Source organism: Heliangelus exortis, chromosome 25 (genome assembly GCF_036169615.1).
Source record: "Heliangelus exortis chromosome 25, bHelExo1.hap1, whole genome shotgun sequence".
Classification (NCBI taxonomy): domain Eukaryota; kingdom Metazoa; phylum Chordata; class Aves; order Apodiformes; family Trochilidae; genus Heliangelus; species Heliangelus exortis.
The window spans coordinates 502,474-528,128 of record NC_092446.1 but is presented as its reverse complement, the minus strand read 5'-3'; the positions used below and the strand labels follow the sequence as shown (position 1 = coordinate 528,128).

The 25,655-nt window shown below is 44.7% G+C and overlaps 1 protein-coding gene across 4 annotated transcripts; it reads left to right on the top strand.

The window, feature by feature from the left end:
- Positions 1-2,322: 2,322 nt before the first annotated feature.
- On the top strand, positions 2,323-25,311 carry HIPK1 (homeodomain interacting protein kinase 1). 4 transcript variants are annotated; one of them, XM_071768720.1, is made up of 16 exons: positions 2,323-2,591; positions 3,257-4,334; positions 8,840-8,963; positions 10,854-10,973; positions 11,714-11,800; positions 12,179-12,363; positions 12,662-12,824; positions 13,209-13,431; positions 14,314-14,435; positions 15,416-15,550; positions 18,103-18,242; positions 18,411-18,593; positions 18,814-19,029; positions 19,307-19,545; positions 19,919-20,055; positions 20,688-25,311. In XM_071768720.1, exons 2-16 carry the CDS (start codon positions 3,259-3,261, stop codon positions 21,171-21,173), a joined length of 3,636 nt encoding a protein of 1,211 aa, XP_071624821.1. In that variant the 5' UTR covers positions 2,323-2,591; positions 3,257-3,258; the 3' UTR covers positions 21,174-25,311. The 4 variants fall into 4 exon arrangements, with proteins under 4 accessions (XP_071624821.1, XP_071624820.1, XP_071624824.1 ...); XM_071768719.1 differs by having other exon boundaries at positions 18,100-18,242; XM_071768723.1 differs by lacking the exon at positions 15,416-15,550.
- Positions 25,312-25,655: the final 344 nt, after the last annotated feature.

The window sequence follows — 25,655 nt, the reverse complement described above, 5'->3', positions numbered from 1 at the left end:
AAATACTACGTATTAAGGTATGCTTAAAAAATGGTACTTGAAGAAATCTAGAAAATTAAGTGCTTCTAACTCTATTAATCCATTTTCTATCTATTAATACCTTCAGCCAGCAATTCTTTGGTATCCTTAGTGGTGTAAAGTGCTCAGTCTTAGCACTTCCCTGCTCCAGTTAAACTTCAGTGAGCCACACAAGTGTCCCTGGTGTCACCAGAAGTGGTGTCCAGAACACTGCAGTTATCCCTGCCAACCTGCCCTAGCAACATTCCAAACTGGCTCCCCATGTAGTCAAGGCAGCAACAGGAGAGTGAATATGGTCACTAGAAATGTTCCTGGAGCAACAAACCAGTTTGTTACTCAGCTTTTTCAAGCCTCCCTTTCATTACTTTCAGCACAAAATGTATCTCTTGATCAGGATCAGAGTCTCTCCAAGACCAGTCAGCTGGATGGGTTGAATTCTCTGAATCAAGCCAGAAAAGGAAATGTTTGCTCTTTGAGTGGAGCTGGGGCTGGTGGAAAATGAAGATGTGTGTGCATGCAGCTGTTACACCTGTTAAAGAAAAGGCTGTCCTGAACAGTAATGATGACAGCCAGACTGGGTAGGTTTGGAAAGCTGTTTGGCAAACAACTCCTGACTCCAAACATGGTGTTTTCCCAGGCTCTGCAGTGTTCACCACTGCAATACCAGCCCTGTCTCTCTTGGTTCTGCCTACCAGCTGCTGGGGGGACCCTAGAAGTGTTCTGTGAAACAGACCTCAGAAGGGGCAGCTCAGGCTTCTTGCTGTGATCTGTAGGGTTCTGTTTCTTGGAGGTTTCTGTGTGGTTTATTTGCTAATGAAAAGTAAACTAGAGAGCCTCCCTCAGGTGGTGTGAGCAGAGACAAATTGTTGTGCTATGCTTGTATTTTATCCACTGCTGGCTGCCTTGGAGATGCAGGCTGTTATTTTAATATTGTTGAAATTCAAATGATTCATTTGACAGGCAGGTGAGTGGAGCACTGCTTCAGCTCCCAGATTCTATGTCCTGCTCTGCTTGGGAGAAATGCCTGCTCTCTGAGTCACTGCCCTGCTTAGGTGTGTTGCAGATGACCTGGGAGATCTGATGCATTTCACTGCAGATGCATGTCACTGGCATCCAGTATTTCCCTCTTATTAACAGTTCTTATCATTTATTTAAGTAAATAGAGAACCTTCTGGTGCACCTCTGGGCAAAATGGAGTTGTAAACATTAATTATTTGCAGAGGCAACTCTGATTATGACTCTGACTTGACTGTGGGATATCTAAGGGCCACATGCTCAGAAACTTGCAGTTATCCCTGCAGGAAAAAAAAAAAAAAGTGTTCAGACCAAAGCCCTCCCAAATCTATATGTGCAGAGCACTCTTGAGCTGCTTATCTCTGTCTCACAGTTGGGAACTGAGCCCCAGTGGGGTGAGACAAGTTGCCCATGGCCTGACAGCACCCAGAGTTCTTTTTGGCAGCCTTTCAGCACTGTTTGAACAAGCTGGGATCAGGTGGTGGCATGTCACAAGGGCAGGTGCATGGTTCTGGGAGCAGGATTGTCACTGTGGTCCTTTCACAGCAGCTTGTGGGAGCCCAAACTGCTGTCACAGGGTTTTTTATGGAGCCCTCTGAACAAGTAGTAAAATGTGCAGAAAAGGAGAAGTTTTAAGTCACCTTGATCATCAGGGGATCTGCCTCCTCAGATGAGCTGCTGTCAAAGCTTATGCTTGTTGCTCGGCTGTTCCAGTAAATAAAAAGCTGAGAATGTTCCTGAGGTTTTGGTGTGGTATTTGTAAGCATTCTGAGGTACTGCGAGCTTTTGAGAGAAACCGCGGCCCTCTCTCTGGTTTGACTCTGGAGCCGGCAGAATTCAGCGGCCCGAGGGCTGGGGCTGCTGGGTGAGCGATGGGCCCGGCTCTGCCCGGCCTCTCCCTCACACACCGCCCGCCGGGGTCCTCTCCGTGCTGCTGGGGGGTACGGGGCAAGGGCCCGCGGGCAGCGCGCAGGCCGCCGCGGGGAGGCTGGGGCTGACGGAAAGCCGGCTGGGCAGCGGGCCCCGGGAGGGAAAGGCTCTGCCTTGCGGAGCAGCTGCGGCAAGGCCGGAGGGAGAGGCCCGGTCCGGTTCCGTCTAGTCCGGTCCGGTCCGGTCCGGTCCGGTCAGGCGGTGGCTCAGGCCCCGCCCCCAGGCCCGGCCCCGCCTCTTCCGCTCGGGGAACCCCACTGCGGCGGCGCGAGGGGTCACGTGGCCCAGCTCGGCGCTCGGGCCGCTCGGGGCTCGGCTGGCTCAGTCTGGCGCGAGCAGCCGAGGGGCCCGGAGCGGCGGGAGCGCGGCGGGGGCGCGCGGGCCCGGGCGGCAGCGGCGGCGGCAGCGGAGGGGGGGGCTCTGGGGGCTGGGGGGGGCCCGGCCGGGCCCTGAGGGCGCGGCGGAGCCTGGCGGCGGCGGAGCGGCCTCGGGGCTGCCCCCGGCGTGCGCGGGCCGAGCGGGCCGGGCCGGCGGCCGCGGCGGGGCTATGATGCGCCCGCTGCGGGGCTCCGCACCCCCGTGTGTCCCCCAGGCAGCTCCGGCCCGCGGCTGAGACCCTCCCACCGGCGGTGAGTGCGGCGGGCGGGCCCGGTGGCGGCGACGGCGGCGGCGGCGGCGGGGTGCGAGGTTGGGCCGGCGCGGCCCGGCGGGTCGGGGAGGCCCAGCCCCCTCTCCGGCGGGACGCGGCGCTGCGGCTGCCCCGGGGCCGGGGTGGGGAGGGCCCCTGTCTGCCCGCGGCGGGGCCCGGCCTCTCCCCCACGCTCGGCCGGGTTGGCGACGCGTCCCTGCCCGGCGGCCTCCGGGTGGCCGAGCGCCCGGCGCGGCCTCGGTTGTTGTTGGCCTCGCCCGGTGCGGATTTCCGCGGGCTTTGCGGTGGCGGGGAGCAGGGCGGGGGGGGAGGGAGAGTGATCTGAATTTTCTCAGCATCTTCCCGCTTCCCGGCTGCCTTCCCCTCGCTCCTGTTTTCCGATCTGTTGCTGGGATCCTCGGCGCCGTTCCGAGGCTGGACCCGGAGCAGTCTGCTCCGGTGCTACAGGCGGCGGGGCACAACGGGGTAATTAGAGCCGAGATCCGAGATCCTCGCTCTGCGGGGCCCGCAGGATCACAACGTGGCGGGGGGGGGGGCACCATGCGGTGCTCAGGAAAGTGCTTGACATTGTGTGTCTTGTGCGGGTGGAGGATCTTGTTCTGCTGCTACTAAGCTGTCCTCATGACTTGTCCTCTCCTTTTCTAGGTATGGCCTCACAGCTGCAGGTGTTCTCCCCTCCGTCAGTATCCTCGAGTGCCTTCTGCAGTGCCAAGAAACTGAAAGTGGAGCCCTCTGTCTGGGATGTTTCAGGACAGAGCAGTAGTGACAAGTATTATACCCACAGCAAAAACCTCCCAGCAGCTCCAGGGCAAGCAAGCTCCTCTCATCAGGTAGCCAATTTCAGCATCCCTGCTTACGATCAGAACCTCCTCCTCCCTGCTCCTTCGGTTGAGCACATTGTGGTGACAGCAGCTGACAGCACAGGCAGCAGCGTGACAGCATCTTTCCAGAACAGCCAGACCCTCACACATAGGAACAACGTTTCTTTACTGGAACCGTATCAAAAATGTGGATTAAAAAGGAAAAGTGAAGAGGTTGACAGCAACGGTAGTGTGCAGATAATTGAGGAACATCCACCTCTCATGCTGCAAAACAGGCCTGCAGTGGGTGCTGCGGCCACAACCACCACGGTCACCACTAAAAGCAGCAGTTCCAGTGGTGAAGGTGATTACCAGCTGGTCCAGCATGAGATCCTGTGCTCTATGACCAACAGCTACGAGGTCTTGGAGTTCCTGGGCCGAGGGACATTTGGGCAGGTGGCAAAATGCTGGAAGCGTAGCACAAAGGAGATTGTAGCCATCAAAATCCTGAAGAACCACCCTTCCTATGCTAGGCAGGGCCAGATAGAGGTGAGCATCCTCTCTCGCCTGAGCAGTGAGAATGCTGATGAGTATAACTTCGTTCGCTCCTACGAGTGCTTTCAACACAAGAATCATACATGCCTTGTATTTGAGATGCTGGAACAGAACTTGTATGATTTCCTAAAGCAAAATAAGTTCAGCCCCTTGCCCCTGAAATACATCCGGCCAATTCTGCAGCAAGTGGCTACTGCCCTGATGAAGCTGAAGAGCCTGGGTCTGATACATGCTGATTTGAAGCCAGAAAACATCATGTTGGTGGATCCTGCACGCCAGCCCTACAGGGTGAAGGTGATAGACTTTGGCTCAGCCAGCCACGTCTCCAAAGCAGTCTGCTCCACTTACCTGCAGTCACGCTACTACAGGTGAGTACTGACAAAGCTCCCACACACTGCCCCAGCAATGGAATGCTGGGGATTGCTTCTGCAAGTACTTGGCTTAATTCTGCCATTAGATCTAGTCCCAGCTTGGGGGGGAGGAGGAATTGATCAGTCTGTCCTCTGTCCTGACATTTCCTGGAGATTTCTTCTGAAATTTCTATGTAAAATAATATAATTTCTGCTTTTCAAGTGTGATGTAGTATGCAGTCCTATACCTGCTTCTTACCCCAGGTTAATGAAGTAAGTTGATTTTATACTGTAGGTAGTTTGTGGAAATGTATGAAGTAGCAAATTAGGGGAGGAATATGCTAGTAATAATTCATGTGTTTTGGATTATTTGCCCTGATCTGAATCTAGTCCATTAACCTTGGTCATTTAGAAGGGTGAGAAGTCAAAGGGATGCCAGTTTTCTTTTTATCCTGTTTCTTCTGTCTCCATCTTTGTCTGACCCCACTTCACAAGCACATGACTTGCTGTATTGGCTCTTGGCAAGTCATGCTTTCACGAGACCTGTTGCTCTGCTAGCTGAGGAGCTACATCTCAGCTTCTACCCCACTCCTGTTGAAAAATAAAAAAAAATCAACTCTGGGCAAAAATGTTAAAACTCAGAAGCTGTGTAACTAAAGCAAGCTGTGATTTTGTCTTTCAATTATTCCTCTACCTTTCTTAACAGGGTGTATTTCAAATTAAGTTGCAGTAGACATCAGTAAATGGTTGTGGAAAAAACTTCTGGCATCAAAGGGAGCTGAGGAAGCCTGTGCTTTGTGTCAGGGCTGCTTTTAGTGTAATGTGAGCTCGCTTGACGCAAAACTTAACCAGTATCTAGTCCTTCCAGCTGGGACTAGACTTGAGACACTCCACCCCACCCTGTGTCTCTGCCCTGTTTGATGTCTTTCCCATCCTCCTAGCTTTAGTTTAAAGCCCTGGCTTTTTGTAGGCTTGTCCTTTTTGTTCCTCATACTCCCTGTATCCTTGTACCCTTTGTTTTGGTTTTTTTGGTCCCTCTAGCACCAGCTTTCTGTGCCATTTCTGTCATGTGATATGGACTTTCCTTAATCCATTCCTCATGATCTTCCCTCAGCTTGTGAATCTTTCCAATTCTAAACTACGGACTGTTATTTTTGGTAACATAGTTGTCTTCTCTGTACCGTAGCTCTGTTGAAATGCTTGCTGTCTAAAATGCATTATTAATTTTGTTGCTGAAAGAGATAACAGCCAATGGAGAATCTGCTCTATCTGACTCGCAGCACATGTCAGCCCCACAGTTTGGGGAGGCACATAGTGCTTGCCAGGTTCTGGTATTGTAAAAAACATACTTTGCTGAGGCAAAAGCAGCATGGGTGATAAGTTTCTTAAAGGGTCTGCTTGGAAGGGAGCAGTCTGCTGCTCCTGCAGCACAGCACTGAGCTCCAGGCTGATTCTGCCGCCCTGACGCTGCCAGGAGCCAACAACCTGAGATTAGGTGGTGTGTGAGGTTGTCTGCCTGACTGAAGTTAAGAATGCTGTGATGTGGAAATCTAATATTTAGTGATATATAATTAGTTTAATGGTGATGATTACTAAAATCCATAATCTAGGAATTTATGGAGATGTTGTAGAAACCAGCTTATTGTGGCAGAACTGGATTCCATTAACCATAGTCACATTAAATTAGTGTTCAGATGAGTTCTAAGTAGGAATTTTTTTTACAGTGCTGTGTTATATCAAACAGTGTAGACCAATTCTTCATTTGGTTTTCTGTCAGCTATTAAAAATTAACTTTGTGATTGTGTTCACTTTTTTGGTTTTTTACCTGTTACTAGCACTTAGTTAACCTCTGTCTACTGTAAACACCCAAACCAGCCAGCCTTGGGTTCTGGAAGGTGAATTTTCTGGCACATACACCCTGAAGGAAAAAGCCTTCCTTTATGAATTATGCTCAGTCCTGCTGGAGGTCATCTTGTCTAACAGCCCTGCTCACTCTAAGTTCTGATTGTCCTTCTGGTGGTTGGGCAGCTTGTGTTGGTCTTGCTGGAGCTGTTAGAATGTTGCTCTGGGTCTGTCAGGGCTGGTGTGTGGAGGTTGCAGTGGGTTCCCTCCCTTTGCAGGCGTTTTAACCCTGGACAAGAGCAGTTTTAGTGCCATGATGGTTGGCTCAGAGTGTGAATAGAAGCGCCCGTGAATAACTCTTTGGCTCTAAGCCAGGCATGGACCAGGAGAAGCCTACCTGGCAGTTGTGCTTTGTTGCAGTGACTGGTTTCTGTCCAGAGATCTGCTGCTATGATTGCTGACCTGAAAACCAGAGTACAGGGTTGTCACATCAGGTGTGGAAGGGTATGGGTGCTTTTGTTCTCCCTAGAGAGGCTGAACAGTAGAAGGGAGCAGACAGCTTGAAGAAACAAGAAGTCCCTGGGAGCCTGATATCCCTGCAGTTCAGGGAGCAAGGTTTGCTCATGTCCAGTGTCACATGTAAGCACAGCCCTTGTGAGCCTTGCTTGGGTCCCCACCTCTTGGTGTCCTGCAGGCCAGCGTAGAGGTGCCTGGCAAAGGGAAGGCTCTGAGCTGAAGGACTGAGCCATTTGGGCCATAAGGAGGTGGTTCTGAGTGTGGAGGGACCTTGCAGGACTGTCTGTTTCTTACCTCTGCTTGACCTACTTCTGTCCCAGTCTCGGTGGCCTGTGAAGCAGCAGTTTATGCTGCCAAACCCAACTCTGCTTGCTCGTCCAGCTCCCGGTGGTGATCGTGTTATTCACTGCATTGCTTGGTGTTACCATCGTTCTTCACAAGGGGGAGGGCTGGAGACCTGCCTGTAAATCTGGTGTGGTTTGAAATGCTAAAAGTAAGTCTCAGGTTTTTCCACTGCTGCTGTGAATCCTCTCCCTTCTGAGTGCCTGGGTGTGTTAGCCAGCTTTGGAAGTCAGAGTTTGGCAAGCCTGTATGCAAAGAACATTGTTAATTTCTGACAGAAAGAGCTTAAGATGGCAACATCTCTGCGACCTCTGATAGACCTGCTAAGAAAGTGACCCCTATGTGTTTTTCTGTTTCAACTCATACCTCACCAGTCTGGTGAGAAAGGAGATGGGAGAGATTCTGATTTACCAGCTCTGTCCTGAAATCAAAATGTAACCAGGTGGCTTGTGAGAAGTTTATTTTATTTAGTTCTGAGGAATATTGCGTTCAACTCGCGGCCATTGGGTGCTGATAATTATCATATTTGCACAATAATTTTATATTTTCAGCTATGCAAACCTCTTACGAAGTCAACTACTGCTGGGAATAGACAAACCAGTAGGTAGAAACAGATAAGTCTCAAGTAGAGTGAGAGTCAAAATGTCTTGCATTAAATTATCTATTATTCTGATTACTAAAGGAAAATCATGGCTCTGTTTTGGAGGAGCAGGGAGCTCAAACACACTAGAATGTCCTTGCTTTAAAGCTGAACAGTAGAGAAAAGGTATAGCCTCTGCAGCAGACACCTGCCTCAGCTGTCTTTTTTGTTAGGTCTTGTGCTTTCTCAGAGGCACTGTGCCTGGGCAACTGGGGTGAGTGCCTTTGTTTTTGAGACTGTCTGATGGTAACTGTAGTCACTTAAACCACACGCTATATCTTTGTCTCCATGACACAAAGGGGGATTAATTGGAGAGTCACTTCTTGCCATGTACAAACAGTTGGGAGGTACATTCAGGTCAAGCAGTTGAGGACAGTGAGTGTCAGATATATTGACACCTTTCCATTATGCAAGCCCAGTGTTTTAGAATTCTGTAGAAAGATCAGAGCTCTTTCTTGTTTTCAAAGCCTTTTTAAACAAGAGAAATATCCACACTGTAACACAAGAAATGGCATGCAAGCCCTGGGGCATGCTGCCCAAGTCACGATCAGAAAATAGGTAGCCTGGAGTTCTGGACTTTTCTGTCTTCCTTTGTGCTTGTGTTAGTTATGCATGAAGAAGATCAAAGTTTTTTTGTTTCCTGTGCTTTCCAGAGTAAATTCCCACACTAGCTCACATGGTTTTTGTGCTGTATGCAAATGTATAACCAGAATTTAACCTGGCAGAACGGCACCTGTTTGTTTCAGAACTGTGTGGAGGTGAAGAGTTGTACTAAAACAACCTTTTGTGTTATGAGTCAGTTCCAGACAGAAATCTCCCTGAAATTCCATCCTGTTGCAGGAGCAAATGCTGCTTGGAGTTTGAGTTTTTTTCATCACCTACTTGTAGAGACTAGGCCAGACAGGTAGATTTTGCATTAGGTGTGGTTCAATGCACAGGAACCTGTAACACAACCTTGCAGAGCAGTCAGTCTCTCACTGTGTTCTTTCCATGATAAAAAGGTTCTACTAGGCCACTGGAGGAAACATCTGCTTTCAAGTGGATCACTTAGTTTCACCCAGATTTAGTTGCTTCTGCTTGGAGGAGGGGTGTTATCCAGAGTGATATATAGGAGAGAACTCTGTGCTTTCCATGCTTTCCCAGTCCAAGATTTAATTTTTTTTAAATTTTATTTTCCCAACAGAGCTCCTGAAATCATCCTGGGTTTACCATTCTGTGAAGCTATTGACATGTGGTCACTGGGCTGTGTGATTGCTGAGCTGTTTCTAGGCTGGCCTCTGTATCCAGGAGCATCTGAGTATGACCAGGTGAGAGAGCATGGCAGATGTAGGGATGTTCAAATAAAACCACAATGATCTGTTCCAGACACTCTGAACCCAGTGTATCCTACATCAGATTTCATCTACTACAAACTGGTGTTGTCCATCATCTTCAGTTCATTTTCCTTCTGTGATGTTCCCATTGCCTGTCTGTCTCTGTTGCTGTACAGAAGAGCACAGTGTTCTCTGTGTTTTAACTTGAGCTGAATGTAGTTATCCAATACAGAGAGCCTGTTTTTTCAGTTAACTCCCTAGCTTCCAAACCCAAAAGCTGTTGAAACACCTTCTGTCAAAACAAAAGCAAGGTGTGTGTAAGGATTTGAAACACCCTTGGTAATTTTACCATGAGGGCAGTTTTTCCATGTGGAGAGAGAACAAGTCTATTATTCCTGTCCTGTTAATACATACAGCAGCCATCACTGTTAATGCAAAGTGTGAGCCCCAAGCTGCCTCTGAAATACAAGGGCAAGAGTCTGAAAAGGCATCTTGAGCTAATTAATTCTTTCCATGGATACTTTGCATTATTACCTGGACTAGTCAGCTGCAAATAAAAGGACAAAATGTCTATATGGGAGGGGTTTTGATTTTTACACTGGTATCTTGCTGTACAGTTTTCCTTATGTGACAAAAGACACGAAAACTTACTTGTGTGTTACATCTTCCCAGCACTACAAATTTCCAAAGAAAGCACAGTGGTGCCTTAATGAGCAGAATGAGTTAGAAAATATCTGGGTTGTACAGTATGGTGGTTTCCTTGCACACTGAATTTTGTGTAATTCTGAGAACCTTATCTAGCCATGTAGGTGGGTGGGGAGGAGATGCTTTTTCCATTGCTTAATAGACAGGAATTTGCAGTCCTTTGTGAGGCAGCATGAGGTGTGACTTCATGTGGTTGCTTTTGATATCTGAATTGGCCTTGACAACTAGGGGCAACTTGGCTTTCGAGTTTTCTAAGACTGCAGCAAGAAGTAAAAGCTCAGGCAGGACTTGTGGGAAGACCTCTCCATGAATTCATGTTTGTGTGTTGGGATGGGATTTGCAATTATTTTTTCAAAACCCTTTGGCTGTAAAACAATAGTTATGTATCACAAAAAGAATAGATCTCTCAGAGGAACTATTGTGTGGATACAGAAAATACTCATCTGCAGACACTTCAGATCCACACTGGTGGAAGTGAAAAGTGAGTCAATAAATTCATATGGATCATAAGCTGTACCAGTGAGTTAAGTGCCCTGCAGGGTTCAACTCTTTTGGCGCTGTGGAATAGCAGGAGTTTTGCAAATAAGAAATGAGACATGCTAAAGGACTCATAATTGGTAATTTGAACAAAACCTAGTTACCTTAACACTGCACTGTGTTTCCAGTCCTCATTTTAGAAATCAGACTTACCAGTGTTTTTTCTGAAACCTTTAAATTGACTCCTTTGGGGGCAGAGGGGATGATGTCCCATCTCACACCATACACCTCGAGGCAACATTTGGAATATTTTAGGAAGCTTACTATTGTATTTTTTTCATATCTTGCTATTTTCTTTCCTTTCAATCGTACCTTTTTATTTGTTAGCTCTGTACCAGTGCATTATTGATACTGTCACAGGTCTTCAGGTGCATTGTCCAAAATTCTGAGCCTTTTTTCAGTTACATGTAAAGTGTATTAAATGTTTTTGAGGATGTAGGAATCTGACTGTACTAGAGGTTTGGTTTTGCTTTTTTGGTCAGTGGGAGCTTTGCCATGACATTATTCTCAAATTGTATCCCTAGAGCTTATGTAGCCAGTCACAGCAATGTTGCTTGGATACTTAATGTCTTCAATTATATTGTAGGCTTAACATGAGTTCTTTATGTTGGAAGTCTTAATTCCTTTAATTTTCTTTCCTAGATTCGTTATATTTCACAAACTCAAGGCCTTCCAGCAGAGTATCTTCTCAGTGCGGGAACGAAAACAAGCAGGTTTTTTAACAGAGATCCAAATTTGGGATACCCACTGTGGAGACTAAAGGTTTGTCTGCCTTTTTAATTGCCATTTCTGATTTGTTAATTGAGGACTTGGTATAAATCCACACCTAGTTTTAGTGTGCTGTGAAAACATTCTGAGTGAAGATCGGATTTGAAATGCCATTTGTGTATTTTATTTCAGAAACAGCACAGACCTCCTGGTACTCATCTAACAGTAGCAGCTGTGCATGATAGTACTAGCAAAGAGTGGGTGTTAAAGTAATTGAGATAATGGTTACTTATTATGGCCTGCTCAGTCATGGTGAAGTCTGTCATCTTGTTGTCATCTCCTGACAGCACAAAGAGTAAAATAAGGAGTATTTAATGATGGTCTTTGTTAGTTTAGCAGAAATCTATTTATGTATTGGAAGAAGACAGGAAAGAATCAAATGTACACTTTATTTGCCTTCAAAGCTGAGCAGCAAAAGAAAGAGGATTTTGCTTTTCTTCTTGTTTGTAAAAGAAAGGTGTAAATTATTTACAGGCTCTTCTCTTCCTAAATCAGACATCTTCGGTTCTTCTGGCTAATGCACTACCTAACAAAGTCTTAAAATGAAGTCATCCTGTTGTTAATTCAGCTTTGCAATGAATGATCCTTCCAGCTGAGGAAATGAGAACCCATGGCTCTCTTGGTTTGGCCTACTGCCATGTGATTTGTCTTAGAGCAGGCAACAGATCTGCTGGCTGGACTCTTCATCAGTAGGCCATATCTCAGCTTATATTAATCAATGCTTTCTTTTATAGACCCCAGAAGAACATGAGTTGGAGACAGGAATAAAATCAAAAGAAGCTCGGAAATATATATTCAACTGTTTGGATGATATGGCGCAAGTATGTGGAGGTCTTGTAACACACATTTTAAATATGTTTGTCTGAAATTTCTATTGCTTTTGGAGCTGTTATCATCACTTTAGATCTGTGCAGAGAATGTAGAACCTTGCCATTTTGACTATGCCCTTAAACCATATTGCCAGGCCTGGTTGATGTCTGTTGAATGAGCCAACTTAGATGAGAATTCTGTGTGTTAGTTTGACTTCCTTTTATTGATTGAGCAAGGGAAAGTTTGTATGTTGGTGCTGTTGGACCTAAAATTAAGCTGTCTAAGAGACATAAATGCTTAACAAGTATTTCTGTGTGATGTGAAATCACTGAATTGTTAAGTAGCAATTGTTGTGATGTTTGTGTGAATACTCTGATTTTGTTTTCAAGGTGAATATGTCTACAGACTTAGAAGGGACTGACATGTTGGCAGAGAAGGCTGACCGAAGGGAATATATTGATTTGTTGAAGAAAATGTTGACAATTGATGCAGATAAGAGAGTTACTCCACTGAAGACTTTGAACCATCCGTTTGTTACAATGACACATCTACTGGATTTCCCACACAGTAATCAGTAGGCTTCCTTAGATTTCTTGTTTTGTTTCAGGAGGACTTACAGGAAACACAGAGTAGCCCTTCTCTGCCTTTTTCAGTGGTGTTTTCTGTAGTTTCTGGCTGATCTGAAAATAGTAATGGCATGTATAAGGAATGGAATTTTTGTAAGCTTCCTTTTCATGTTTTATGACATTCTTTGTAGGTTTAAAAAAAAGAAACCTAAACCTAGAGGCATGCGTGTAAACTTGGGGATCTCTTGTGTCTCTGTTGTACAGTTTTTATGTATCCAGTCTTTTCCTTCTGTCATTCTATTTCAGTGTGAAATCATGCTTTCAGAACATGGAGATCTGCAAGCGAAGAGTTAATATGTACGATACAGTGAATCAGATAAAAAGCCCATTCACGACTCATGTTGCTCCCAATACAAGCACAAATCTGACAATGAGCTTTAACAACCAGCTCAGTACAGTACACAATCAGGTATAACATCTTTTAACTTTTTATACTAATCGGACAAATGGAGTACTCTCATTTTCTGCCTTCAGGCCAAGTCCTTTTCTGCAAAATACTATGCTTAAATTGCTCTCCAGAATTTGTAGTCTTGTTGTGAAATGTGATTTTCAAAAACTCAGACCAAGTCAGTCTCTTTACTTTACTTAATCATATTTCCCTGTCAGTTCAGCAGTGGTAAGTAAAGTAGGTGCAGTTCATGTTTTTTTCCCCTGTGCTGTTTTATGCCTTTTACCTGAAACCTTTTTTCTGGTGCTTGCTTCATAGTGTAATACTGATGGTTATTTGCTTGGTTTTTATACTAAGTATGAGTGATAAATTTAATTTACTGTTTTGTTTTTTTTTTTTCCCTAGGCCAGTGTATTGGCTTCCAACTCTACTGCTGCTGCTACTCTTTCCCTGGCAAACTCAGATGTCTCACTGCTGAACTACCAGTCTGCTCTGTATCCATCATCTGCAGCACCAGTTGCAGGAGTGGCACAACAGAGTGTTTCCTTGCAACCTGGAACCACCCAGATCTGCACACAGACTGACCCATTCCAGCAAACGTTCATTGTTTGTCCCCCTGCTTTTCAAAGTAAGTGGAAAAACCCTTTGTGTGATACTGTGGCTTCCATTAGGTAGAAATGAGGAGTTGTAATTGGCACTAAGTTGAGAAATTGCAGGTGAGCACTCTGCATGTCACATAGTGCTCATGCACCAGACGTGAGTGCAGAATCAGGACAGACGTGCAGAAAATTTGGTTCTCTTCCAGGTCATGCTTGAGCAGGTGACAGTATCTTGCCTGCCTAGGTTGCAGTCTTTATCTGGTTGCTCAACCAGTTTTTCACCCCCCTGAAACTGAACACAACAGCATTCCACAGGAAGCAAGGAACAGAGGAGGCAGGCCTATCTGAAAATAAGAAAGTGTTGTGTTGTGTTTTGTGTGTTAGGAGAGAGTATCTGGTCTTTGAATCTCTGTTCACAAGCACTGATGCAGCTGAGTAGTTTGATAGCAACAAATTGTCACAGACTTGCAAGTGAGTGAAGTTAGCACAGTTGTAACTCTACTAATCCTGAAAGTTCTGTGTTTGTGCTTGAATCTGGATTGTGTTAGTCTGGAGGGTTTTGTATGAAATGGGAATGGATCATGTAAGGTTTGAACTTTGAACTTGGTCTCAAGTGACACATAATTAGAGGTCTGTTATCTGTGTTTCTGAAAACAAGACTATGGACTTCCACAGAGCAAAGCTCTTGAGGGCTGGTTGTCCATCACTGCCCTTTGGCATACCAGGACTGCAGAAATATTTACTTCAGTTGGTGTTTTATTGGTGTGCTTTTGTCAAAGGGAATGGCTTTTCTCTTCATCTGACCCTGTCTTCTGTTCTTACCTGGTAGCAATTTGATTTTTGAAAGAAACTAGAAAACCCCAAAAGAATAATAAAGCAGATTAGCAGTGATATGTTCTTATCCTCCACAGCTGGAATTCAGGCAACTACAAAGCATTCTGGGTTCCCAGTAAGGATGGAGAATGCTGTCCCAATTGTACCACAAGCACCTGCAGCACAGCCACTGCAGATCCAATCTGGAGTTCTCACACAGGTAAAAAAAAAAATCTCCAAAAAACCCCATACAGTTAAGTGCAGTTCCTACTATCCAGAACCTGACTGCCCCTCTGGCATGGGGTGGACATAGGGGCTTCTCAGAAGATCTTGAAAGGTTCAATATAGATCACCTGTAAGACAGTGTTTTCTTGGTTTTTCTTTGTTTTTTCTGGAATATTTAAACTATTTTACATCATGTGCTTCCCTGGTTTTAGGAGTTTGATTTAGTAGTGGTAATAAGTAGTCTTCAGCTGCTAAAAACAGGCTGTATTTTCTCATGTGTGTACACTGCCTTACAGGTAGTGATGTATGGTTTTGCCTACACTTTAAAAATGTGGCAGCAAATTTTAGAAGAAATAATTCTGTGAGAAGCAAGATGGCTGTAAACTGAAGTGGCAACACAGAATACACTTGAAGGAGCCCACCTGAGTTCAAACTGCATTTTTTTAAGAGTGCAAAATTGTACACTAAGGGTCTAGTCTTAATTAGACACGATGGACTTAGAAATGTCTTGGTAGTTTCATCACAAATAACTGTGCTCTTTTGTGCTACAAAAGACCTACTGTGCCTTCCACTGAATCCCTTAGTTTATCATTTTCCATGAGTTCTGTTGGGAGTTGGGAGGTTTGGTGCTGGACGCTGTGCCTTGCAGGGCATTAGTGCCGTGTACCTGGCATAACTCTCCCTGGGACCCAGCCAAGTGTCAATAGCTGAGCACTACCTCATTTTTACTTTTTAACTGTGTCATTGGAGAGGTCATTTTTCCCAGTGCCCTGTCCCTTGTGTTCCCCTCAGGGACATGTAGTTGCTCAGAGAAACATATCCGAGGGTCTGGGTTTGCTGCATTCATTACAATGCTGGAGTCTGCTCAAGCACCACAGAATGCCAGTGAGGTGGAACCTTTTCTGGCCCTATTGCTGAACCCACTTATCCTGCCTCAGTACGTGTGTTTCACTCACTGCCTGATCTACATTTCAGGGAAGCTGTACACCACTAATGGTAGCAACTCTTCATCCTCAAGTAGCCACCATCACTCCGCAGTATGCGGTCCCCTTTACCCTGAACTGCGCAGCCGGCCGGCCAGCGCTAGTAGAACAGACGGCTGCAGTACTGGTAATTGCCTCCCTTGATTGTGTTCACTAACTGAGTTTTTGTTTTAACTTAGACTTGCAGAGGGCATGGAAGCATGTGCCATCTTGTGGCTGTGTTCTTGCTACATCTTAATGTCTTGTTGTTTTCCTCCCCAACATTGCTGAAGCACTGTCTGACTCTGACGTTTAGTGTGGCTCTGTAAAGAATCCAGATCCATTGACTATTACTTTTTACTAGCCTAGAATTATAAAGCTCTTCTAAGCTATACTACAGAAGAGTCATAATTGTTCTTGTTCTTTGCTTACTATCCTATCTTTGCCTTTTGATTGCTGAATATGAAGGAATCAGTCTTTAGCTTGACTCTGCTACAGGTACCTGGATGGCCAGAATTTGCTCTACTTGGAAAGTTAGCTGCAGACTTTGTTTTCAACATGTGTAAAGCTGCTTTGCATGTAGAAATGTTTCAGGTCATTAAGTACAGGCTAAAATCTCTTAATAATAGCCAATTCTTTAACGTGTTGCTTTAGCAGTTGATTTCTCTCGACCTCTGTTGAACATTGACAATAATTTTCTGGCCTTTTGTTACTTTTAGCAAATCACACATAGCTTGCTTCATCCAGGTAAAGATATCATCCTTCACAGATACTTTCAGTTCATATTTATTTCTTGGTTGAAATTAAAGATGAGTTCTAGTATCCAAAATGGCAGTGGTTAGCTTTTTGACTATTTGGAACAATTTTTGTAAAGGATGGGGAAAGGGAATAAGCACACCTCTAAGAAGTGTATGTTTTCAAAATTGTCTTCCTCTGTATTCATTTGGGCACCTGCATCAGAACAGCTTTGCAGGTGCCTTAGAGAAGTCATTGTAAAACTCCAGAATCAGATCAGTGAAGCTTACAAAAACATTGCAGTGCACTAAAGTGATGGTATCCTCACATGTCTTGCAAAGCACATTCCATTATGTGAACCATGTTGTTTCTTGTGGCTTTAGAGTGGTAGTTTGAGTGTCATTTTCTTCCAAGAGGGAGACCTCTGTTGAAGTGGAATTTGCTCAACTCATACCATTACTCAAATTAAAACCCATTCATTTGAGTTCTTCTGAACCATGTTACCTGCTCCCTGTTTCTGAGGATGGGGGAGTGGGGTTCTCCTGGGCCACAGCTCTGAGCTAACCAGACCTGGGGATGCTCCTTTGCTCCTCTTGAATTTTGATCACTGAAAGGCTGCAGTCGAGGCTCTGAGAATGGCAAGGGGTGACTGTAGCAGAGCTTGGGGTACAAATGAGTTGTTAGTGATGTTTTCAAAAGTGTATCTGGGCTTTTGATTCAACAGGCAAATTCTGTTCTCTATGTGTGCAGTGGACTTGACGTTTGACTGCCCTGTACAGCAGCGCAGATCAGAGCCAGCTGTCCCCAGACTCTGAGCCTGGATTCTGAATGTCTCTGGAGGACTTGTTTCTGTTTGGATTCTGGGAGCCTTTGGTGTGAATTTGCTCACCTTTAGTGCTTCTGACACTTCTCCCTTGCTGATTCCCCTGAGTTTGCGTTAGCCATTTGCTAAGCTTTGCATATTTTTGTCCTTCCTCTGTCAAAACAGTTCGTCGCTTGGAAGGCCCGATTTCTGCCTCTCATTGGGAATTTATATCTTGCTGTATTAAACTCTCTGCTTTGTCTTGTGCAGGTGTTGGCTTTTGGAAAGACGCATGGTGTGACTTAACATATTTCTTTTTTTTTTTTTTTCTTTCTTTTTTTTTTCTTTTTAAATATTGTTATTCCGCTTATATTGGCAGAGGTTTTAGCAGCTCTCTGCTTTGAAGGCTTCTTGTTTGGAACCGATATTTGTAATAAGTGGATGTGTTACTTGCAGAAATATTCTATTCAAAACAGCAGGTGTTTATTGTTTTGCAGTTTAAACTGCAAGAAAGAGACATCTTTTCAAAATCAAAGAAATATTGTACTGCCAAATTTATTTTGGTGGTTTTTTTGTTGTTTTGTTTTTTCCAGAAAAAAACAACTTCATTCTGTCAATTTGGACAGTAACCAAAGAAATATTAATTAATTGAAAATATCTTAATGTATCTCCCTTGTAACTAAACATTTCTCTCAGTGTGGCTTTTTGTAGTTGAGGTAGAGTGAATTTCCACAGTAAAAACACTGTCTCAACTCTCAATGTGAGCCCTGTAAGGCAGAAAACCAGAAAGAAACAAATTGGCTCCATATTCTGGAGTTGCTCAGCAGAGCAATGGGTGTAAATGGATGTGCAGAAAGAGGTCTGAGCACTCATGCTGCATCTGACAGTACAATGTCTGGCTGCGTTCTGCAGTACAGTATTAACTCTCTTTTCCCCAGGTGACATCTCTGATACAAAAGGTCAGCAAAGTTGTCAGGGGAAGCTTCTGTCTCTGGTTGGCTTGTTCTCTGACTGTACTGAGGCATTTTGAGAAAGTGTGATGATGTGCCATTATCTCTGCAAGCTAACAATCTACACGAGTGCATTTATTGCTTGGAGCAAGTCTCCACCTGCTGGAACTGAAATCTAGTGAGCCTGTGTATCTGTTTGTTGTTTTGCAGCAGGCCTGGCCGGGGGGAACCCAGCAGATACTGCTTCCTTCTACCTGGCAGCAGCTCCCTGGGGTTGCTTTGCACAACTCTGTTCAGACAGCAGCCGTGATTCCGGAGGCGATCGGCGGCAGCCAGCAGCTGGCTGACTGGAGGTAGGGACTGCATGGACTCCAGCTCTGTGCTCCATGGGAACACGTGTGCTACCTGACATGTGCTGAATTTCTCCCTTCCCTTCATAATCATGTGGGGTCTCAGTGCAACCTGTGGTTCCTGCAGTGGAGTCATGGGATTTGGGTCTCTCTTTTTTCTCTCTGCTCCAGGAATGCACATTCCCACAGCAGTCAGTACAGCACTCTGATGCAGCAGCCATCACTGCTGACCAACCACGTCACATTGGCTGCCGCGCAGCCGCTCAACGTTGGTGTTGCTCATGTTGTCAGGCAGCAGCAAAGCAGCAACGTTCCAGCAAAGAAGAACAAGCAGCCAGCACCGAGCACAGCCAAGTAAGGCTTCTCTCCCCAGTCCTAGGAAGACTGGTGGTGTCTGTGGGGGTTGTCTTTATGGTGTGAAAAACTGATCTTCTGATTGCAGGGGCATTGGCTGCATAACGTCTTAATGTGCTACAGTTGCTTTTAAAGATGTCTTGGAAAAAGTCTTCATGGTGGTGCTGGTTTGTCCCAGCCTGCTGACACGTAGTTGAATACTTCTTTGGTCTTCCTTCAGGCCCAGCTCAACTCTAGAGCCTGCACCCTCCCAGGTTTACTCTCTCATTGGGAGCAGTCCTCTGCGCTCCACCTCCTCCTCCTCCAACGTGCTCATCCCAGTGCAGGAGCAGCACCAACCCATTGTGATCCCAGACACTCCCAGTCCCCCTGTCAGTGTCATCACCATTCGCAGCGACACTGATGAGGAAGAGGACAGCAAATACAAACCTGCCAGGTAGGGAGTTCACTGAGGCAGCCAGCACTGGTTTGTCCTGAGCTCAGCCCCAACACCAGGGAGGGTGGAGAATGCTATGTGCAAAACCCTGGCGAGCCTAAGCAGCACTGCATCAGACAGAAAAAATTGCACAGTGGTTGCTGTGCCATTTAATCTCTAGTTAGTAAGAATTCATCTGGCAAGGAGGGAGGGTATGAGATCCCAGAGGGAGATCTCTATCTTCTGGAAAAAGCTAGAATGCTTCCCATTTGTTTTTGTTCTTTTTTTCCCCCTGCAGTTTGAGTATGAAGCAGAGGTCCAATGTCATCAGCTACGTTACTGTTAATGACTCCCCCGATTCTGACTCTTCCCTGAGCAGCCCCTATGCCACAGACCCACTTTCCTCTCTCAGGAGTACCAGCGGTGCCCTGGAGCTGCCTAACAGAGGAGCAGCTGACAGCTCCAGCTCTCGGACTATCATTGTGCCACCGCTGAAAACACATCTCAATGACTGCATTGTAGCTACCCAGGCTTCAGGTGGGTATGACCCTGTCAGTTAACATGTCCTGTGTCCCTGTCAGTTACCATGCCCTGTAGTTTTTGCTACTGCTTGGTTTTGGACTATCTGTCTTGGGTCTTCAGCAGCTTCAGGTTGTACAGCTGCTGTTCTGAGCCTTGGTCTGTTTTCAGTTTCATTGGTAGATCTAGACTTTCGTACATGTTTGGCTGAATTTAGAAAGATTTGTAAAAATCCCCCACTATTTCTTGTACAATCGGATTTTAAATTGTAATTGAAGAAAAGGCTCTGTTATGGACATAGTCCCTGTGCATTCTTTGGTTACCTAAGCTGGCTGTCACAGTGCATGGCATGTGAGAGAGAGGAGTGGACTAAGCTTCTGAAATCTTCCAGGCATCCTGAGCAGCACCAGTAAGACCAAGCCAGTTGCCTCTGTGAGTGGGCAGTCATCAGGATGCTGTATAACACCCACCGGGTACCGCTCGCATCGCGTGGTAACGAACGGTGTCCAGCCTCTCAATCTCAGCCAGGTAAGCATTGTGTGACTCCTGCTGGCCTCTGAACAAGGTGCTTTAGAATGCTTTAGAACCACTGTGCTGTATGGCAGGGAGAATAACCTGGTTGCAAGAGGATCAGCAACTGGTAGCTCATTAATTCTTTGAAGCCGATTCTGTCCTGTGGCTGTGCAGAGTAGGGTAAACTCTGTGGGGAATGTGGGTGAAGTTTCTCAAGGCAAAGAATTTGTTCCTGTTCCTGAGGGCAGGAGAAAGAAGCATGGTTGTATCCATATTCTTTCTTTGGTTTCTGTTACACTTGTCTTTCACTGAGTCCTTCTTGCCACTCAGGTGAGAGAGTGACACCAGTATCCAGCTGTTGAATTAGGGTAGCATTGAAGGCACTCAACTGTGTTAGGAGATTCTTTTGTTCTTTACCTTCCTTCTCTAGATCTCACAAAGGCCTGACCGGGAGATTAAGGCTGGACCTTGTTTCTCAAACAAAGAGTTAGCACCTGACTTCCCTTGAAACTTTCAGAGATTGGTTTCATTTCAGTTTATGTCATTCCTTACAATATTTGGGTCAAGCTGCCATTCATGCTTACCTGCTGTCCACTGCACTTTTCCCTGAGATAGCCATTAACCATATCTACTTCTTCTCCCTGCAGAACCAGCAAACAACAGCACTGGCCTCACAGGAGAGAAATGGAAATGCTGTCCCACGTAGGCAGCAGGCTTATGTGGCACCCCTCACATCAACTATTTCTCAGGCTCCCTACACTTTTCAGCACAGCAGCCCAGTACATCCCCACCTGGCAGCAGCAACAGCAAATGCCCACCTCTCCAGCCAGCCACACATGTACACGTACGCTCCCACCACCGCTGCCACGCTGAGCTCCACCACCTCCATCGCCCACCTCTTCTCCCCTCAGGGCTCCTCCCGACACACCACCTACGCTGCCCACCCCAGCACACTTGTCCACCAGGTCCCTGTGAGTGTTGGTCCAAGTCTGCTGACGTCTGCCAGTGTTCCGCCTGCCCAGTACCAACACCAGTTTGCTCCCCAGTCCTATATTGGTGCTTCCAGAGGATCTGCTATTTACACTGGATATCCGCTGAGCCCTACAAAGATCAACCAGTACTCCTACTTGTAGCTCCTAGTAAAGCACTGTCCTGCAATAGGCCTGAGGGATTGGAGAAGGATTTCAGGTGAATCTTTACCTGGTAATGACTTGCCTGGTTTTTCTTTCTCCCTGTTCTGGTTGTATGTTGTTCAAAAATGTCTCTGGTGAGTTCAGTCACAAAGTGAGCAGCATGCTTTGTTACCAGTATGAGGGTCACTAATTAAGTTTTTAAAATTTTACTTACTTTTTATAGAGGCTTTTAAAAAGTTCATGGTCACATTTATTTAAAATTGTTCTGTTGTGCTAATCAAATGGGGAAAGAAAATCAGTGTCTTGGAAGATAGATCTGTATGACTTTTTAAACTTGTATAACTTAAACAAAAAGACTAGCAGATTATAATTTAGCAGCTTGCACAAATCCATGTTGCCACTAAAAATGTAATGCATGTTTATCTCATTATGTTGCTGGGGCAGTTTTAAAATCAAGTTTAATATTTTAGTGTTTGTTCTCTAATTCACTTTGAATCTAACAAATTGCTGGTTCTGCAAAAGCCATTATATCTCCATATATGTTAATGTCCAAGTTTTTTGTTTATTTCTCTCCTTTGTTTAAGGAATGGTAAAGGCAGCTGCATCACAGTAGCAACATAAGATATACTCAGTACTCACTGTAAACCCTGAAATCTTCTTTTTTCTTTTTCTTTTTTTTTTTTTGGTTTTTTTTGGTTTTGTTTTTATTTCTGTGCTCCATAACACAGCTGAATTTTTATTGTATTCATTGCAGAATTCTTTTAGGCTTTTCAGAATTTTCAAGTTCTTACTGTGTAACAGAACTCAGCAGCTTTGCCAGGATGCTGTAGTCTTCAGCTGAGAATGAACAGTGCATCATTGCTCTAAAATCTGGTTTCTGCAGCCTATTAGTTGCTGGCCCTATAATGGAGCTGGATTCCTTCACAGAAGCACAGGGCTTTTCTTTGTTCTGTTTTTCTTAATATTTTTCCTCACATGATTCATTTAGGAGGGAGTTGAATTTGAAATACAACGAAGCATCACTGTATTGATGTGTACAGATTTTTATACTCCTGTGAGCGTATCCTCCCGGATATGTCAGCAGCTACTTTAAAGCGCTTTTAACAAGACTTGTACACAGTACATGCATGTAGGAATTGGGGAAAAAAAGAAAAAAAAAGGAAAAAAAGGAAAAAACAAAAAGAAAAAAAAAGGAAAAAAAAAATCCAGATTTTAAAGTTTATTACTGAATTTAAAACTATTTTAGAAGTTTTGTATTGGTGGTGTTTTAATATTTTACATAAAATGAAATATGTACATATTGATTAGAAAAATATAACAAGCAAAACTTCCTGCTAACCCCAAACGTTCTGTCTTTGTAATCAAAATGTGTAGTGATTATACTTGAACTCTGTACTTAGTGTTTGTCTAATTCTTAAACGTTCCTGGGGATGGAGTTGATGTATCCTTTGTATTTAAACCAAAATGAATTGATTCATGTTGGAATGTATGTGATATAATGCAATGGTTAGAGCTCATCACTGTAGCACTGAGAGGAGTAGAGCTTCATGAGAGGAAAGGATACCTTCTGATTTGTTTTGCACAGGTATGTGTGATGAAGAGTTGTTTGGTGTGTCCCCTTATTGTAGTGCCTTAAATGATGATGTAGTGTGACTAGAGTTTACAGTGAGCTTGCCTTATGAGGGACCAGCAAGCCCCCATTGAATTGAAGCAATTCACTAAGCTTACCACAGCAAGAACAACAGTATGTTGCATAGGTGCATTGTTCTCAGTTTTAATGCTATCATAAAAAGCTACATTTTTGTTTGGCGTGAAGCGAAGTTCCCTTAAAGCTTTTCCTTGAAATGGCACATGTACTGTTAGATGTCTGTCAGTGCATTTCGAATAAGGTAGTGCTGGGAATGCATTGGAATGTTTAGTCTAATATTGCAGAAGTGATTAAATATGTGCAATCACTTTTTATTAGATTAGTATGGTGTTACCTTCCCCCACGTTAATAGCAGACATTTCTTGTAAAATATTACTAGCTTGGTGAGAGATTATTTATACCAAAGAGAGCCTGCTGTAAAGCACATAATACCATTAAAAAGTTTTATAATGCTACTGCTAATGTGGAGTTGTTAGGAAGGTTTATCAGCTGTAGCCCTGGTTAGTGTTTCAGAGGAAATACCCATTTTGGATCACCATTGCAGTTTTTAAACTGCACTTTGTTTTCTTGGATCCTTTGTAATAGGAATTTTTTCTCATCCTCAGTATACAGATTAAACATCTTGTCCAAATGGATAATAATAAACTGGTTTGAGTGGTCGTATTACTGCAGCAATAAGAGGTTTTGGTAACCTTGAATCCCAGTTTGTGTTCCGTCCCAGTGGAAAAGTGGCCAGTTTTCTGACCAGTATGTGATGAGAAGTGCAAAAGTCATTTCTGAAATTCCACATTAATGATGGAAGAAAGTCTGGACTGATGTGAAATTGGTGATCTGACATCTCTTTTGAAAGAGGGATCAAGGACTTTGGAACTGGACGGTAGCATTAGCTGTGGTGTTGTTCAGTGTACTTTTAGTCAGAGCACTTCTGTAAGTGTGCAGGTAACCAACCCCCCTTGCTGTCCCACATCATGGGTGTCAACAATGCTGTTTGTTGCTCTAGGCACTTTCTTTTTTTCCATATTACATTGCTTGTTTAGTGCTTGCCTTGACATACCTCTTGGGTACAGAGTTGTGCCTTTCCATCGAAAGGCAAAACATGCTCCAATTCCTGTGTTTGAGGAAAACATTATGTCCTGTCTCACAAATAGTAAAGTGTTTTCCATTAAGCCCTAATAGGAAAAGAGGACCTCTAGCAAAATCTGCTAATAATTTTGAGAACTTTCCCACTTTCCCCCCCAAATCAGATTAAATTTACAGTCTTTATGTTATTAAACCAAATCAAAAGTATTCACAAAGTAGTGTCATCTCTTCCACTGCCCCAAGTTTCCAAAAGTATTGGAACAAGGAGGTCAAGATAGAGATGACCTAGGCAAAATAAAACATATTCCGTTTAAAACATGTTGTTGATTACCTTGAAATTCCTCTGCCATACTTGGCCTAAACCCAGCAAACAAAACCCCCACCCCAGCAGGGCCAGACTTGTCTTGGCGCTGGCAGATCCCAGTCTGGCTCTGGGATATGCTGCCTGATCTAAGTGACATCCCTGCTTCCCTTGTATATTGAGCCTTAAAATTAAGATAATTGATTCTCCTCATTGTCAGAGCCACTACATATAATTTGTAAGAAAAAAATTGTCTCTGGTTAGAAATTGGAGTCGTCTTTAATTTTTCAAGCTAGTTTGGGATTCACCGTTTGAATATTTAGTAACTGGTCCCATCTAGATTGGTCTCTTGTGGTTCCTGAACTGTTAAGTCAGTTGTTCTATTACCTGGCCTGTATTTGCAGCTGTGATAGATGCCACGGAGGCAACTCCTGAAGCTTTCCTGAGGCTTTCCTGCTTAGCACCTAGCTGATGGGATGCAGTAATTTACCTCTGACTTGCAATTTCTTTTAGTACATGAAACTAAATTGCTTCTAAATGACAGGATTGGCACAGCCCTGCTTTCTTTTTTATTTAAACTTCTCGATGGTGCCGCATGTCCACATGGTTGTTTGTTGCTAAACTTTATATAATGTGTGATTTCAGATTCAGCTTGAAATATATCTATCTCACTACATGTAGCAGTACATTATATGTAATGTTAGTATTTCTGCTTGAATTCTTGATATTGCAATGGAATTCCTACTTTATTAAATGTATTTGATATGCTAGTTACTGTGTAAAATTTAACTTTCTTTTATGGTTGTGCTCTTCCTTTTTACAAGCCGCTAGATACAGGTAGTTTCTGACAATTACTGATCTATGTTTGTATTGCTGATGTACTTAGGGGGTATGTAAAAATCATTTTAACAAAAGAAATAGATATTTAAAAATTTAATACTAACTATATGGGAAAAGGGTCCATTGTGAAAACATAGTTTATCTTTGGATTCAATGTTTGTCTTTGGTTTTACAAAGTAGCTTGTATTTCAAGTATTTTCTACATAATATGGTAAAAATGTAGAACAATTGCAATGCATCAATAAAAAGGGTTAATTTTCTGTACTCTATCCTTGGGTCACTCCATCTTTTAAAGGGAGAGGAGAGGGGTTGGTTTGGGCATATCCGGGGGCAAGGCGAGCACTGGCGGTTCGCCACTCGCCAGTCACAGTTACGGTGCTGCGGGAGGCACAACCAGGGGGGCACCACCAGGGGGCGGCCTCGGACCGCAGCCCCGCACCGACCCGCCGCAGACCGAGCCCTCGGGCCCTGCGGGACAGCGCGGATGGGGGGCGGTCGGACCGGGTCCCGGGTGGGCGGTTCTGCCTGGGGGATCTCGGCGGGAGCTCCGCGGTGCCGGAGGCGCGGGGCTGGTGGCCGCGGGGCTGCCTGGCTCGGTGTCTCCCCCGGGCCG

What these genes read in the sequence shown, in the direction of transcription:
- HIPK1 (XM_071768719.1), top strand. Translation starts at nt 3,259, where the DNA reads ATGGCCTCACAGCTGCAGGTGTTCTCCCCTCCGTCAGTATCCTCGAGT. An exon ending in GATTTCCCACACAGTAATCA is followed by an intron (nt 12,364 to 12,661) that starts GTAGGCTTCCTT and finishes ATTCTATTTCAG; the next exon opens with TGTGAAATCATGCTTTCAGA. An exon ending in CAGCAGCTGGCTGACTGGAG is followed by an intron (nt 18,243 to 18,410) that starts GTAGGGACTGCA and finishes TCTCTGCTCCAG; the next exon opens with GAATGCACATTCCCACAGCA.